The sequence below is a fragment of the Bufo bufo genome, chromosome 5 (assembly GCF_905171765.1).
Source record: "Bufo bufo chromosome 5, aBufBuf1.1, whole genome shotgun sequence".
NCBI classification, from domain to species: Eukaryota; Metazoa; Chordata; class Amphibia; order Anura; family Bufonidae; genus Bufo; species Bufo bufo.
The window spans coordinates 251,145,300-251,162,778 of record NC_053393.1 but is presented as its reverse complement, the minus strand read 5'-3'; the positions used below and the strand labels follow the sequence as shown (position 1 = coordinate 251,162,778).

The window sequence follows — 17,479 nt, the reverse complement described above, 5'->3', positions numbered from 1 at the left end:
CCTGAAGGTTTTTAGTCTGTGGGCAATCCACAACTGGTAAAGAAACTTATGCACAGCATAATAACAAAGAACCTCAACATTATCATGCACTTAATATTTTTAAAAAGTGTATTAAATTGTCCTCGGAAATAGTATTTTCCCCGTCACCTCCACAATGACAGTTACATGAGAGGAGTCCCCCACCTCCTGAGGACAGTAAACAACGCGGAAGCCCACATTTAAAAGCCTCCTCCCCTTTACTTGCTTCAATTTGTTGTTTCCTGTCCTCAGGGGAGGCGTGGAAGTCCTCTTCTCAACATCAGGTCCACAACAGTCTGGATATTAACCCCGATCGGGAGGGCTGTTGCAGGGAGCAGGGTTGCATTTGCCTCCCCCTCTGGTTTCTTTACTATGTAGGCAGCCCCGGGTTTTTCCATGCGGGTCCGGCGGGGACCAAGCGGGATTCGTCTCATCGCGAGACTTCAGACGGGATTCTCCTTGGGCAAGAGAATCCCAGCCTTACTGCTTCTGGTTTCATCACAGGCAAGGCCGGGAACTGGATATAAGGGGCACAGGAGCTCATTCATGGCACCACTAGCATGCAGTTCGCAGCGTTCCTGCATCATGTCTGCATCTGGTGATACTGATACTCCTCACAGGTCCTGGGATCCTGGTTCAGCCCTTAGCTCGGTAAGCCTCCTCCATATACAGTCCTGATCAAAAGTTTAAGACCACTTGAAAAATGGCAAAAAATCATATTTAGCATGGCTGGATCTTAACAAGGTTCCAAGTAGAGCTTCAACATGCAACTAGAAGAAATTGAAGGGAGACAAAACATTTTTTGAGCATTCAATTTAATGAAAACAACGAATAAACTGAAACAGACTGTTTTTCAGCTGATCAAAAGTTTAGGACCACATGCCTTTAAAAGGCCAAATCTGTTCAAAGATGTGGATTCATTGTCATTTTCTGTCAGGCAAAAACTCTCCCTTTTTGAACGTGGTCGGGTTTTTTAACTGCATAAGCAGGGTCTCTCACAGCGCGCCATCGCTGCTGAGGTGGGACGCAGTAAGACAGTCATTTGGAATTTCTTAAATGATCCTGAGGGTTATGGAACAAAAAATTCAAGTGGAAGACCCAAAAAAATTTCATCAGCACTGAGCCGGAGGATCAAATTGACTGTCCGTCAAGACACTGGACGATCCTCGACCCAAATTAAGGCCCTTACTGGTGCTGACTGCAGCCCCATAACCATCAGACGGCATCTGAGACTGAAGGGCTTCAAAAACAAAAAACGTCTTCAAAGACCTCGTCTCCTTGAACGCCACAGAACTGCTTGTTTGGACTTTGCAAGAGAGCACCAAACATGGGACATTCAAAGGTGGAAGAAAGTTTTATTCTCTGATGAGAAAAAATTTAACCTTGATGGTCCTGATGGTTTCCAACGTTACTGGCATGACAAGCAGATCCTACCTGAGATCTTTTCTACGCATCACAGTGGAGGGGGCGCCATAATGGTCTGGGGTGCTTTTTCCTTCAGTGGAACAATGGAGCTTCAGGAAGTGCAGGGGCATCAAACGGCCGCTGGCTATGTGCAGATGTTGCAGAGAGCATTCCTCATGACTGAGGGCCTTCGTCTGTGTGGTAACGACTGGGTTTTTCAACAGGACAACGCTACAGTACACAATGCCCGCAGGACAAGGGACTTTTTTTTCCAGAAGAATAACAACACTCTTTTGGCCCATCCTGCGTGTTCCCCTGATCTAAATCCAATTGAGAACCTTTGGGGATGATGGCAAGGGAAGTTTACAAAAATGGACAACAGTTCCAGACAGTAGATGGCCTTCGTGCGGCCGTCTTCACCACTTGGAGAAATGTTCCCACTCACCTCATGGAAACGCTTGCATCAAGCATGCCGAAACGAATTTTTGAAGTGATAAACAATAACGGCGGAGCTACTCATTACTGAGTTCATGTTTGGAAGTTGGATTTCTGTTTTGGGGGGGTTTAGTTTTTTTTGGAGGTGTGGTCCTAAACTTTTGATCAGCTGAAAAACAGCCTGTTTTAGTTTATTTCTTGTTTTCATTAAAATGAATGCTCAAAAAATGTTTTGTCTCACTCCCATTTCTTCTTGTTGCATGTTGAAGCTCTACTTGGAACCTTGTTAAGATCCAGCCATGCTAAATATGATTTTTTTGCCATTTTTCAAGTGGTCTTAAACTTTTGAACAGGACTGTATCTCACTTCAGGGTGTTGTGTGCAATTTGAATCACCTAGTGGGTCCATAGCTATGAATCCTGCATAGTACCTTACCCTATATTAAATCTGTTCTAGGGGAAAGAATTGGCCTGTAAGTCAGCAGCAATAGTCTCAAAGAAAAAATGTGGTATCTGCAAAAAAGCCCTACCTCCTCGCTATAGGAAACCACCATGTACCAAATGTACTGAAAAAGTTGTATCAGAGGAGACACCGTCCCTCCTGGATTCAATGAGGTCCCTGATTAAAGAAGAAGTTAACTCTGCAATAGATTTAAGATTGCCTACAGTGTCGGCACATCCGTCTACCTCTAGTACTGCTATACCTGAAATCACAGGAGATGTAGACTGGGAAGTGTTATCTGAACCAGACTCAGATTCCTCTGAATATGGTTCAGGTCGACCCTTTTGTCTACCTGAAGAAACAGACTCTTTATTAAAAACAGCTAGAGCAACGATGCAAATTGAAGACATTAAGGAGCCTCATTCTATCCAGGATCACATGTTTCAGGGGCTAGGTGAAATAAAAAGAAGAGTTTTCCCAATCCATAACAATATTAAAACCCTAATATCTAAATAATGGAAGGACTCTGAGAAAACAACAGCCATCTCTGGATCATTCAAAAGAAAATACCCTTTTACGGATCAGGATTCTGCGCTCTGGGATAAAACATGGAAAATTGATTCCTCTGTAGCCTGTATCTCCGAAAAATCCTCATTACCCTTTGATGACATGGGCCTCCTCAAAGATAACATGGATAAAAAATGTGAAAGTCTCCTAAAACGCTCGTGGGAAATCAACACAGTCGTGCTGAAGCCCAGCATTGCCATCACCTGTACAGCAAGATCTCTGTCGGTTTGGCTTGGGTAATTACAAACCGGATTCCAAAAAAGTTGGGACACTATACAAATCGTGAATAAAAACTGAATGCAATGATGTGGAGGTGCCAACTTCTAATATTTTATTCAGAATAGAACATGAATCATGGAACAAAAGTTTAAACTGAGAAAATGTACCATTTTAAGGGAAAAATATGTTGAATCAGAATTTCATGGTGTCAACAAATCCCCAAAAAGTTGGGACAAGGCCATTTTGTCGGGGGGTAATAATTCAATTAAGAATTATTTATTATGGTCATAAAAATAATTAACCATAAAAAAAATTAAATTTATTAAATTTGTCATAAATTCTTAAAATCATGACCTGGTGAATTGTAGACAACCTAATTGATACAATTCACATCTGAGTCCGACTATTTCCTCAGATAAATAAGTTCTTTTTGACGTGAGATGACGTTAATGATAAAATGTAGTTCTACATTATACAATAATACACAGGTATTATAAAAATATGCAGATTTATTGGTTACAAGGTTATAAACATATATAAGTAAATAAACACAATGATACATGCAAATAAATATATATAGCGTTAATATAAAGCATTACAAGCTTAACAATACATGTGAGTGGAAATAACTTGTCACATTATAACCAAGCTATTATTAGGTTAGGATATCAAAGTAGGAACATAAGTTATACACATTACTTCTGTTCAGAGAAAACCACATGATATCAGGATGGGCATGACTAATCCTAGACATCAATATAGAATGCTAAATACATTCTGCCCCCCCTAACCAACTACACATCATATGGCTTCAAGATGGGCACTTCCATCCAAGGATATAACTTAGAAGAGACAATTGTATCCTTCCGCCCCATCCTGGACTATTTTCACATATATAACTTTGGTAAGACTATTAAGACAAATAACAGGTATCTAGGATCTTAAATGGGAAGGATTTGAAATAAATCTTTCCTGTGGGAATCCATCACTTAGCTTGGCGAAGAATTTTCTATCAATATATATATATATATATATATATATATATATATATATATATATATATAAAAGCAATCATTTAATGCTTTGCTAGATTATGAGCCTAGATTCTTCTGCAGGTAGAATGAAGCCTCACAATATCCTAAGACTACATCTCAATATGGAGATGATCAATTTATTTAATCATTTATTTATTCGCCAATCTAGATGGTATAATTTCACCCACACTATCAAATTAGTCTTAATAAAATGAAATATCATTTTTCTGTATCTCTTACCAAGTCCTAGTAGGAATCTCACTTCTGCTCCTAGGAAAGCTGGGTGGTCCATCATAGCGCATCTCATTATGGCTTTCATCTTGATAGACCCCTCTAGAGAGCTCCACTTCTCTCTCTTCCTCCCTTAATCTCCAGCTCTCGCCTTTCTTTCTCTTGCTAACTTTTTTCATGCTACTCTGCACACGAGTAATTATTCCCCCCCTTATCTAAGAATCATCCCCTTAGATTAGGGATTCCCAATCAGGTAGGGTGGGTGTATTCGCATGCTAATAACATCATGACGTTATATCAACTGGGTAATATGGTATAGAACAAATAATGATGTCCATCTGTCTCCAGATGGCACTGCGGTATTGTAGGTGAGCATCCCAACTTTTAAGCATTAAAATTAAATATCTAATAATACGTTCTCATGACTTCGTTGACCTTTCTATATAAATCATTGAGGAAGGTCTTTCCTTGACACTTTTAATTACCTATATCCTGGACTTGTTGGAGTAGACTGTCTTCTCCTATCTTTTTAAAATATAGGTTGACTTGATGAAAATTTTATATAGCGGCTTTGATGCTTGGCATCGTAACTTGTACATTTCACTTATCTACGTCCATGAATAACTATTGTTTTGAAATCCAATTAACTTAAACTTACTTGTTTCTGTACCTTCTAAATGGTAAATACATGGTATAACATATATATATAAATCGATACATTGTTACACATAGATAACACATTATATGAATTATTGATTAACATATGTTGTAAACTAAATATACCATGCAAAGATATATATAATATAATTATGAATATATAAATTGAACCTCATACAGCAGGTGTGTGATACGGACATAAGTCCTTATCAAGTAACCTTGTTCCCTCCAGACAGACATGTTTTAGGGAGTTGGCATACTCCTTACAGATGGTCCCATATCTTTAGTAATAGCTTTTAAATACAATGTCCGTTTATGTTCACAATTATTTTTTTTTTATATAAACTGAACTTGCCATGAACTCATCTTGGCTTCCTCAGCCATATAACAAACCTTTGGTTCAGGCTGATTTTATTCTTAAAGGCAATGATATGAGCATTCATTTTGATCATAATGTCATTAGATAATATTGTATACGTATGAAAATATACAACAGTTTTCACCACTGTGTGGCATCTCCCCTTCTTCTTACAACACTCAACAGACGTCTGGAGACCGAGGAGACCAGTTTCTCAAGTTTAGAAATAGGAATGCTCTCCCATTCTTGTCTAATACAGGCCTCTAACTGTTCAATCGTCTTGGGCCTTCTTTGTTGCACCTTCCTCTTTATGATGCGCCAAATGTTCTCTATAGGTGAAAGATCTGGACTGCAGACTGGCCATTTCAGTACCTGGATCCTTCTCCTACGCAGTCATGATGTTGTGATTGATGCAGAATGTGGTCTGGCATTATCTTGTTGAAAAATGCAGGGTCTTCCCAGATGACGTCTGGATTGGAGCATATGTTGTTCTAGAACCTGAATATATTTTTCTGCATTGATGGTGCCTTTCCAGACATGCAAGCTGCCCATGCCACACGCACTCATGCAACCCCATACCATCAGAGATGCAGGCTTCTGAACTGAGCGTTGATAACAACGCATTCAGTTGCATTCAGTTTTTATTCACAATTTGTTTAGTGTCCCAACTTTTTTGGAATCCGGTTTGTAGAAAAACAACTGGCCTCAGGTACTCCTAGGGATATAATTTTGGCTTCCATTCCTACCCTCAAACAAGCATCTGATGCCTTTGCTGACTTTAGGTTAGGTTATCCGTTAGATCTGTGGCTCTCTTAAATGCTACCTGCCATGCTGTTTGGCTCCATTCCTGGTCAGGAGATGCTGGATCAAGAAAAAGTCTTTGCTCCATTCCCTGTGAAGGTTACCATCTGTTTGGCTTCACTCTTGATGACATCCTTGACAAAGCCTCAGATAAAAAGAAGAGATTTCCCCAAGAGACAAGGCTTTACAACTCCAGGAGGAATTTTCGTAATCAAAGAAGACCAAGACAGGACCTCAAAAAGAAGGAAAATTGTTCAAGATGGCAACAGTCTAAAGGCAGAGGGAAAGGGTTTCTTTTTAATCCCGAAAACAGTACACGACCCTCACAAGCGTGGAGTTTCCTGAGATCTGTAAGATCATTAAGCAACATTTTCCGGTCCTGGCATTCGATAAACAATGGGCAAAAATAGCAGGGGGGGTGTAGGATGTGCGGCCCGCAGAGCCCCCACGGTAGCAACCTATGTTAGTCCAAGCCTTTTTCAGCATAGAAGACATCACAACCTAATTGGTTAAAGACAAAGGGCAGCTACAAATGTGGACATGACAAATGTATATGCTGTGACCATACCGTGGTAGCTAGGACCTTTAGGTCCACAACTAATAACAAGGTCTTCCCAGTGAAATCTTATCTCAATTGCAACACCACTTATGCAGTATATCTAATCACATGTCGAATTTGCAGCTTGCAATATGTAGGCTGCACTACAAATCCCATCAAGGTGAGAATACGTAACCACATCTCGGATGTGCCGCATCATGGAAGCCGCGGAGTGTCTGCGGCGAGCTTGCACTTTGCGGTTTTCCATGATGGGGACACATCCGGCATGTTGATTCAAGGCATTGAGAGGGTTAAAGTACCCACGAGAGGAGGCAATCACAGGAGAAAACTCCTGAACAGGGAATCCTTCTGGATATTTCAGCTGAGCACCCGTCACCCTGAGGGACTTAACAAAAGATTGGATTTAATCCTGCAATTGTAAGATAATAAATATGTAGAATATTCTTTCCATCGCCGATATATGGTTGAATAATGTTATGTTTTTAACACAATGTAAACTGCTTTTTTATTTGAAGATTGACACATGTGAATGGCAGCATGGAATTTAGGCCATGTGATAACCCAATTAAGAGCACAGGTGGGAGTCCACTATATCTACTGCATTCATTTGTATCTTACTATGTCATTAGTAAGGGCTCGCATTCTAAGTAGCCCGAAACATGTAGACTAAGATTGTTTGTTTTTCCTGGATGTATTTTTTAGGGATCGACCGATTATCGGTTTTACCGATATTATCGGCCGATATTCAGGATTTTGACAGTTATCGGTATCGGCATCTATTTTGCCGATATACCGATAACGTATTGGGAACACAGAACGTGCTGCTCTCAGCGCTCTCCGTGTTCCCTCAGCAGCACAGGGGAGAAGGAAGCAGTGTCTCCCTCCCCCTGTGCTGCTGCTGCTGCTGCTGCCGCCAATTAGAGGAGAGAGGACAAAAGAAGGGGAGGGGTTGTGGCCACCGCTCCACCAATGAAGATAAGTCTTTCATTAATTCATATACAGGAGGCGGGGGCTGGCTGCAGAATCACATAGCCGGCTCCCGACCTCTATGAGCGGTAGCTGCGATCTGCAGTAGTTAACCCCTTAGGTGCCGCGGATCGCAGCTACCGCTCATAGAGGTCGGGAGCCGGCTATGTGATTCTGCAGCCAGCTCCCGCCTCCTGTATATGAATTAATGAGAGATTTCTCTTCAGTGGTGGCACAGTGCGCCCCCCAGTATTAATCATTGGTGGCGCAGTGCGCCCCCGACCCCATCCCAGTATTAAAAACGTTGGTGGCGCAGTGCGCCCCCCCCCCCAAGCCCCCCCCCCCCCAGTATTAATCATTGGTGGCAGTGGCCACGGGATCCCCTCTCCCCTGCTCCTCCGATCGGAGCTCCAGCTGTGTAATCCTGGGGATCCGATCGGTTACCATGGCAGCCAGGACGGTACTAAAGCCCTGGCTTCCATGTTCAGCTCCATGCTGCTGTGTGCACAAAGCACAGAGCAGCAGGGACAGTGTGAGATTCTATTTACCCTGATAGAGATCTATCAGGGTGAATAGGACAAGGGTTCTAGTCCCTAAGGGGGCTAAAAGTTAGAGTTAAAAGATAAAAAATATTAAGTATAAATGAAAAAGAAAGATTTACAAAAAATTAATAAATACACGTTAACAATAAACATATTAATTTTCAGCAGATTTGTGTAGGAAATGTTTTTTTTTTCAAAAATGAAAATTCCCAGAATATCGGTATAAATTATCGACTATCGGCCTGAAAAGTATCGGTATTGGCCCTAAAAAATCTATATCGGTCGATCCCTAGTATTTTTATACCGCGTCAATAAAATATCGATTTTACCTCTGCGAGACTGAGCTGGATTTTGCTTTTCGTTTGGACTTCAAGTTACCCGCATCCAGGTGTGTTTTTTTCCGTGCTCACAGCAGAGAAGGAGCAGGTGAGAGCAGCTTTTTTTCTCAATTTGTTATACGACCCTCACAATGACGCCAGAATTCAGGTAAGAGGCAGAGTCTGGGAATCTATTACTTCTTCCCCATGGGTCCTAAATACACTTAAAAATTTTTATTTTATTGAGTTTGCCTCCCCTCCTCCTAATCGGTTCATGTCAAACATTCTTTTGTCCCCTCCTTAGCATTAGTTTGCTTTGGAATTGGAGGTGGGCCTGTTGCTAGAAAAACAAGTCCAGATTCATTGTGGGGAAGAAATTTCCTTACCCTCCTTTTGCCCAAATCCGTCTTCGGCCCAAGAAGTAAAATATCATAATATTAATGTCCGTAGATGTACCCTTACCTATATGGAGGTAACCAAATCCTTTAGGAAGTCAGATTATCTCCTCCTCCAGTTCCAAGGAAAGAAAAAGACCAAAAAGCCAGTAAAACTACTGTTGCTGGTTGGATTAAAGCCACACTTTTTTCTTTTTCTACAAACATAGGGACCTTATTCCTCCATCAGGACTTAAAGCTCACTTCACTCCTGTCATTTCCGCATCTTGGGCTGAAGCAGCCTCAGCTGCAAAGCAGCCACCTGGGCCAAGCCAATGACTTTTTTGAACATTATAAACAAGATGTAATCTCCAACCAGGATCTATCCTTTGGACATAATGTAATTGCCATTGTGGAGGCGTCGGAGAAAAGAGCAAATTACTCTTACCTGGTAATTGAATTTTCCAATAGCCTCCACAATGGCGCTGGTATTCCCTCCCTAATGATTTCATTTTGGTTATTATTTTGTCTAATACAAGCATATTTTCTTTCACTCCGTGTTCTTTGTAATTAACTGAAGCAGGTAAAGGGAATGAGGCTTTTAAATGTGGGCTTCTACGTTGTTTCCTGTCCTTGGGCGGGGACTCCTCTCATGTAACTGCCATTGTGGAGGTTATTGGAAAATCCAATTACCAGGTTAGAGTAATTTGCTCTTACCTTGGTCCGATCCTCCTTCATGGATGACCTCAAATATGCTCTAATTATGTTTCTCGATAAATGAAGGGTCTTATTTTGATGGAACAAAACATATTGTTATATGATTAAGGTTTCTAAATGTTGAATTCCTTTGAACATAAATATGTATATTAGGTTTTCTGCTTTATTTGTGTTCAGTAATGAATATAGAATAGAAGTTGCATTATTCTCAGGTAAATAAATAGCATTAAAGCGGTTGGCCACTTTCTGACCAATGTATATGTAAGATGACTGTATGCCACTTACTAATATAGCCTTTGTTGATATTCTGTGCAGTTTGCTATATTTCATAAGGTATGCTCCCTTGTTAGGCAAATCTTCTGTGCTGTCTGCATAGAGATCCTGTCCATAAGATGACCGCTGAAGGAGGTCAGATGACCAGACACATCAATCAGCTTCCTCCATTCAGACACACTGCACCTGCACTAAGCTTGCAACAGTGCAAGTACAGATGGCAGGTGCAGTGTATTTGAACAGAGGAGAGGAGACTGAGTGATCTGCCAGATCATATGAACCTCCAAGACATCTGTGTGAAAAGTGCAAAAGAACCATAAAATCATCTTACAAAAACATTGGTCAAAAAGTGGCCAACCCCTTTAAAGGGGTTCTCTGGGAATTAAGAAAATGAAAATACTTAAAGGGAACCTGTCACCGGGATTTTGTGTATAGAGCTGAGGACATGGGTTGCTAGATCGCCGCTAGCACATCCGCAATACCCAGTCCCCATAGCTCTGTGTGCTTTTATTGTATATAAAAAACTGATTTGATACATATGCAAATTAACCTGAGATGAGTCAGAGCTTGAAAATATGACTCTTCTCTGGTCACACAAGTAAGATATGACTCTTTTATGTTAATTTGCATATGTATCAAATCGGTTTTTTTACACAATAAAAGCACACAGAGCTATGGGGACTGGGTATTGCGGATGTGCTAGCGGCCATCTAGCAACCCATATCCTCAGCTCTATACACAAAATCCCGGTGACAGGTTCCCTTTAAAGGGGTTGTCCCAGTTATATTTATTGATGACCTATCCTCAGGATAGGTCATCAATACCAGATTGGCGGGGATCCGACACCCGGCACCCCCACCGATCAGCAGCCAGCGCTGCCTCCCCTTCACTGTTTACCTTCTAGCCGTTGCATCTGCAGCGGTGAGCAGGTGTAATTACACCCAAGCGTTCCCATTCATTTCAATGGTACGGATCGCTGTATAGACCCCCGCCGATCTGATATTGATGACCTCTCCTGAGGATAGGTCATCAATAAATATAACTTGGACAACCCCTTTAAATATTACTTCATGATAAAAATATTCCCAAACATCTTTCATTAGTAATAATGGCTTGTTTTGTCTAGGGAGCAATGATTAGGAGAAACAAAATGTCAGCTGTCCTATTAGTACACACAAAACCTGTCCTAATTCACAGCAGGACAAGTTACTTCACAACACTGAGCTAAAGATCTGTCTCATCCTCCTCTCTCCTCTGCTTGTCAGGGATTATGATCCTGAATACAGCTTATACGTTCTTTAGCTGAATCTCTGCAGGAATGGAGTTCGTGAGCAGATGTGGCTAATGAGTAGCAGCACTTGTATGCAGTCTCCATTACCACAGTCTGTCCTGTCCATCCTTTCTGTACTTCATGCTTCCTCATGAACTCCATTCCTACAGAGATTCAGCTGAAGATCTTATCATCTGTATTCAGGATCATAATTCCTGACAAGTAAGAGAGGAGGCTGAGGCAGCTCTTTACCTCAGTGTTGTGAAGTAACTTGTCCTCCTGTGTGATTAGGACAGGTTTTGCGTGTACTAATAGGACGGCGGCCATTTTGTTTCTCCTTATCATTGCTCCATAGACAAAACGAGCCATTATAACTAATTTAAGGTATTTGGGAATATATTTTTAATAAAGTAATATTTATGTATTTTCATTTTCTTAATTCCCGGAGAACCCCTTTAAGCAATCGATGTAATTTAAATGAATTGTTTCTCTTTTCAGATATTATATGCAGTGTTGTGGAATACCTCAGGGCTCAATGTTGTCAGCATTACTCTGTAGTTTATGCTATGGTGATATGGAAAATAAATTGTTCTGTGGAATACAAGAGCATGGGTAGGTAAAAATGTCCTTGTGAAATATAAAAGCATGGGTAGGTAATAATGTCTTTGTGGAATACAAAAGCATGGGTAGGTAATAATGTCCTTGTTGACTTAAAGTAGTACCTACATGTAGTAAGAGTAGTGTCTGCCAGCTACTGATTAGAATTATTTTGCAACCATCCACCCAGGAGTTACTTAAATGCAAATGATGGCACATGAGACCTCTACATGAGTGGATCGCCACTTAGCAAGCAGTGAATTCAGTGAATAAGTAATTATATCAGGAATGTAGTTGTGAATATGTGCTTTATATGGTTTGCTATATCGCTGCATTTTTTTAATTTAATTAGTCCCAAAGGTTTGTGTTCATTAATTTCTTAATAGTCCAACTTTGTACTATTATCTACAGTAATGCATGATCTAGACTCCATATCTTCAGTACTACTCGTGTATTACTACAGGTAATAGTCCAAAATCAGGGTGGCAGATTCTCTTTAACCACCTAACTGTTTTGCCCGAGTCCAGCTCGGGCAGTGGGAAAAGTAGCTAAGGGTCCACATCCGCAAAATGGGTCCGCTTCCATTCCGCAATTTTGCTAAACAGTTGCGGACCCATTCATTTTCAATGGGGCTGGAATAGGTTTTCCGCATCCGCACTTCCGGATCCGCATTTCTGTTCCACCGAAAAATAGAACATGTCCTATTCTTGCCGCAATTGCGGACAAGAAAAGGCATTTCCTATGAGAGTGTCTGCCGGCGATGTGCGGTCCGCAAAATGCGGAACGCATATTTCCAGTGTCCGTGTTTTGCGGATCCTCAAAACACATACGGACGTGTGAATGGACCCTAACGGCTCTGCCAGAGCTGGGCTCAGGCAGAAAATGGAGGGGGGAGGGCTGCTTTAGATGCTGCTATCTCCTGAATGGTAGCAGCTAGAAACATGTTGTGTTTGAAAGTCGACATTCCAGCTAATGACAGCATTAGTCCAAGCAACAGAGGAGAAATCACTGTTAGGCCTCTTTCACACGGGCGTTGCGGGAAATGGTGCGTGTGCGTTGCGGGAACACCCGCGATTTTTCCGCGCGAGTGCAAAACATTGTAATGCGTTTTGCACTCGCGTGAGAAAAATCACGCATGTTTGGTACCCAAACCCGAACTTCTTCACAGAAGTTCAGGTTTGGGTTAGGTGTTGTGTAGATTTTATTATTTTCCCTTATAACATGGTTATAAGGGAAAATAATAGCATTCTGAATACAGAATGCTTAGTAGGTGATCAATTGAGGGTTAAAAAAAAATAAAAAAATTAACTCACCTTCTCCTCTTGTTCGCGAAGCTCCCGGTCTATTCTTTACTTCTCAAAAGATGAACTATCGGCTAGGACCTGTGGTGACGTCAGATCACATGGTACATCACCACGGTGATGTACCATGTGATTGGAGTATGTGATCTGACGTCACCAAAGGTCCTTTAGCCGATAGTTCATCTTTTGAGAAGTAAAGAAGAGACCGGGAGCTACGCGAACAAGAGAAGGTGAGTTAATTTTTTTATTTTTTTTTAACCCTCAATTGACCACCTACTAAGCATTCTGTATTCAGAATGCTATTATTTTCCCTTATAACCATGGTATAAGGGAAAGTAATACAGTTTATAGACTGTCACCTAGCAACCATGCGTGAAAATCCCACCGCATCCGCACTTGCTTGCGGATGCTTGCGATTTTCACGCAACCCCATTCACTTCTATGGGGCCTGCGTTGCGTGAAAAACGCACAAAGAGGAGCATGCTGCGATTTTCACGCAACGCACAAGTGATGCGTGAAAATCACTGCTCGTGTGCACAGCCCCATAGAAATTAATGGGTCAGTATTCAGTGCGGGTGCAATGCGTTCACCTCCCGCATCGCATCTGCGCGGAATACTCACCCGTGTGAAAGGGGCCTTAGAAATCGAGTCAGGAATAATCGCATGTAAAATCTGCTTTTACTTTCATTTTCAGCTGCATTCACAGCATCCCAATTTCCTGCCCGATAAGAGCGCCGTAGCTGTACGGCGCTGGGATTTGTGACCCTGTTCCCAGCGCCGTACATGTACGGCACTGGTATCCTACGGGTTAATACGCTATATAACCCAAAATGGTTCCTAAAAAACCTACAACTAATCCCACTAAATAAAATAAAAAATTTTAAGAAAAAATTAAAAAGTTATGACTGCTAGATAGAACACAAAGGGGGGAAATATTATTGGTCCTTAAGGCTAAAATTAATTATGTCACTAAGGGGTTAAAAATGCAATAGTGTTCCCTGAGTTGTGCACCAACAAGCTTTACTGTAGACACACATTAAAAAGCTACAATAAAAAAGTGACATTTTTGGGAGGGTTTTTCCAATTTTAACGTGACTGTTAGGAGGTTAATATGGTGGTTTGTTCTAATACACTGAGGTAGGCTAGGATTAAAATCTTCATTTGTTTCCAATTTAGGGACAATTATTTTTTTCCGACATGGTTTTTTGCACTTTCATTTTACAATGTAAAATCTGTGGGTCAGTAAGGGCTCTTTCACACTTGCGTTGTCCGGATCCGGCTTGTACTCCACTTGCCGGAATTACACTCCGGATCTGGAAAAACGCAAGTGTACTGAAAGCATTTGAAGACGGAACCGTCTTCAAAATGCTTTCAGTGTTACTATGGCAGCCAGGACGCTATTAAAGTCCTGGTTGCCATAGTAGTAGTGGGGAGCGGGGGAGCAGTATACTTACAGTCCGTGCGGCTCCCGGGGCGCTCCAGAATGACGTCAGAGCGCCCCAAGCGCATGGATGACGTGTCCAATGCGATCACATGATCCATGCGCTTGGGGCGCCCTGACGTCACTCTGGAGCACCCCGGGAGCCGCACGGACGGTAAGTATACTGCTCCCCCGCTCCCCGCTACACTTTACCACGGCTGCCAGGACTTTAGCGTCCCGGCAGCCATGGTAACCATTCAGAAAAAGCTCGGTGTAACGGTCGCGTACACACACACACAGGGGGGAGGGAAGTGACCACTGCGCTCCACCCTTACCCCTGGCCCTGCCTACTTGCCTCGCGAGTCCTAATGACAGGGGACAACTGGACGGCAATCCCTAACTTGGAGTAAGTGCAGGGATGACAGACAGACAAACAACAGGACGTGAACGGACCAAGTCAATACCAGGAAAGCTGCAAAGTACAAATGGAGCAAGCAGAGAATTGTCAGGAGAAGCCGGGGTCATAAATACCAGGAGAGCAGAGAAGTACAAGAGGAGTCCCAAGAGAGTAGTCAGGTGGGAGCCGAGGTCACAATACCAGGACGGATGCGCAGTACAGGAGGATCAGGCAAAAGGATGGTCAAGTAACAGGATCAGGTAAGTATTCAGCAGTCCAACAAATACCAGGAACCTAGAAATTAACAGGAAACCTGTAGCCAGCAGGCTGCCTGTATTTATAGTGGGGAGTGAGGGTCATGTGACGTGGCCAGCGTCACATGACCGACAGACCAACCAGTCGAGCACCGAGTGATCAGCTCGGCGCTCAAGGCAGACTTAGGAGCAAGGAGCCACCCAGCTAGTAAAGCCGCCCTGGGAATGAGGTCAAACACAGAACCTCATTCCAAAAGCTAAGCAACAGTTCTGCGGGCAATGGGGGACCGAGTGCACCTTCGGAACCCCGTGACAGTACCCCCCCTTTTACGAGGGGCCACCGGACCCAAGACTTCAGGCGATGGCTTTTCAGGGTGTTCTAAATGAAATTTACGAACAAGTCTAGGAGCATGAACCTCCCTGGCAGGTACCCAAGATCTCTCTTCAGGTCCATACCCCTTCCAGTGAATCAGGTACTGCAAGGAATTACGCACCTTCCTGACGTCCACTATTTTAGACACCACATACTCGACAGCATCATTAACAAGAACTGGCGGAGGCGAGGCTTTTGATGGTACTACCGGTTCAAAATATTTTTTAAGCAGAGATTTATGGAACACATTATGAATGTGGAATGACTCAGGCAGCTCCAACCTAAAAGATACCGGGTTAATCACTTCCGTGATCTTATATGGTCCAATAAAACGAGGAGCAAATTTTTTAGAAGTTACCTTGAGAGATAGATTCTTGGAGGACAACCATACTTTATCCCCAACCTGAAAGTTTACCCCCCTTAAACGTCTCCTATCGGCCTTGAGTTTTTGAGAACATTGAGCCTTTTCTAGGTTCGATTGAACCCGGGCCCAAACTGTGCACAGTTCGGAGGAGAGTTTATCAGCTTCAGGGTTAGAGGAGGAGACGGACGACCCAGAATGAAAACGGGGATGAAAACCATGGTTACAAAAGAAAGGGGAGACCCCAGCAGAAGAATTGACACGGGTATTCAGAGCAAATTCAGCCAACGGAAGGAATTTGACCCATAATTGCTGGTCATCAGCAACATACAACCTCAGAAATTGTTCCACAGACTGATTAAGGCGTTCAGTCTGCCCATTACTCTCAGGATGGTAGGCGGAAGAAAAAGACAACAAAATTTTACATCTTTGACAGAAGGCCCTCCAGAATTTGGACACAAACTGCACACCCCTGTCCGAAACAATATTTTCCGGGATACCATGCAATCGAACAATTTCTTTCACAAAAATAGACGCCAGGGTTTTGGCATTCGGGAGTTTAGACAGGGGAATGAAATGGACCATCTTGCTAAACCTATCCACCACTACCCACACTACAGTCTTACCCTCCGCCAGCGGTAGGTCAGTTATAAAGTCCATCGAGATATGGGACCAGGGTCTACTGGGAATGGGTAGGGGTCGTAGGTTACCAGCAGTGCGAGTCCTAGGTGTCTTGGACCTGGCACAAACCTCACAGGCTGACACATAGGACTTGACATCCCTAGTTAGAGTGGGCCACCAATAAGATCTAGAAACCAGATCCTTAGTGCCCTCAACACCCGGATGTCCACAAAAGGCAGAATCGTGACACTCACCCAACAGCTGGAGACGAAATTGTACGGGAACAAACAACTTATCTGTTGGGGTGGATACCGGTGCCAGATGTTGTTCCGACCTAATGCGAGCCGAGATATCCTGGGTAAGAGCTGCTAAGAAGATTTTTGCTGGTAGGATGGATTCAGGTGGTACCTCAGTAGGTTGAAAAGCCTGGAAGCTCCGAGATAATGCGTCCGCCTTCACATTTTTACTTCCCGGCCTGAACGTGATGGAAAAATCAAAACGAGTAAAAAACAGAGCCCATCTGGCTTGACGGGGATTCAACCTCTTAGCAGACTCGAGAAACATAAGGTTTTTATGGTCAGTGACAACAGTTACACAATGCCTTGCCCCCTCCAGAAAATGCCTCCACTCCTCAAATGCCCATTTAATGGCCAGCAGCTCCCTATTCCCTATGTCGTAGTTTCTCTCCGTGGGAGAGAATTTCCTGGAGAAGAAGGCACATGGTCTCAGATTAGTGAGGCTGGCAGGACCTTGTGAAAGGACTGCTCCTGCGCCGTCCTCGGACGCATCCACCTCCACAATAAAAGGTTTCTCCTGATCAGGCTGGATCAGAATGGGAGCGCTACTGAATGCCTTTTTTAATTTTTCAAATGAAGAAATGGCCTCAGTAGACCAATTCTCCAAATCCGCCCCTTTCTTAGTAAGGTCGGTCAACGGTTTAGCAATTACGGAAAAATTCATAATAAATTTGCG

At 42.7% G+C, this 17,479-nt stretch overlaps 1 protein-coding gene across 2 annotated transcripts in view; it reads left to right on the top strand.

The window, feature by feature from the left end:
- Positions 1-17,479, top strand: part of TERT (telomerase reverse transcriptase) — a 153,529-nt gene that overhangs the window by 91,326 nt on the left and 44,724 nt on the right. For both annotated transcript variants that reach the window (XM_040432958.1, XM_040432957.1), the window contains one exon: positions 11,682-11,795. In XM_040432958.1, the coding sequence (XP_040288892.1) occupies positions 11,682-11,795 (114 nt within the window). The remainder of the gene's footprint in view (positions 1-11,681; positions 11,796-17,479) is intronic.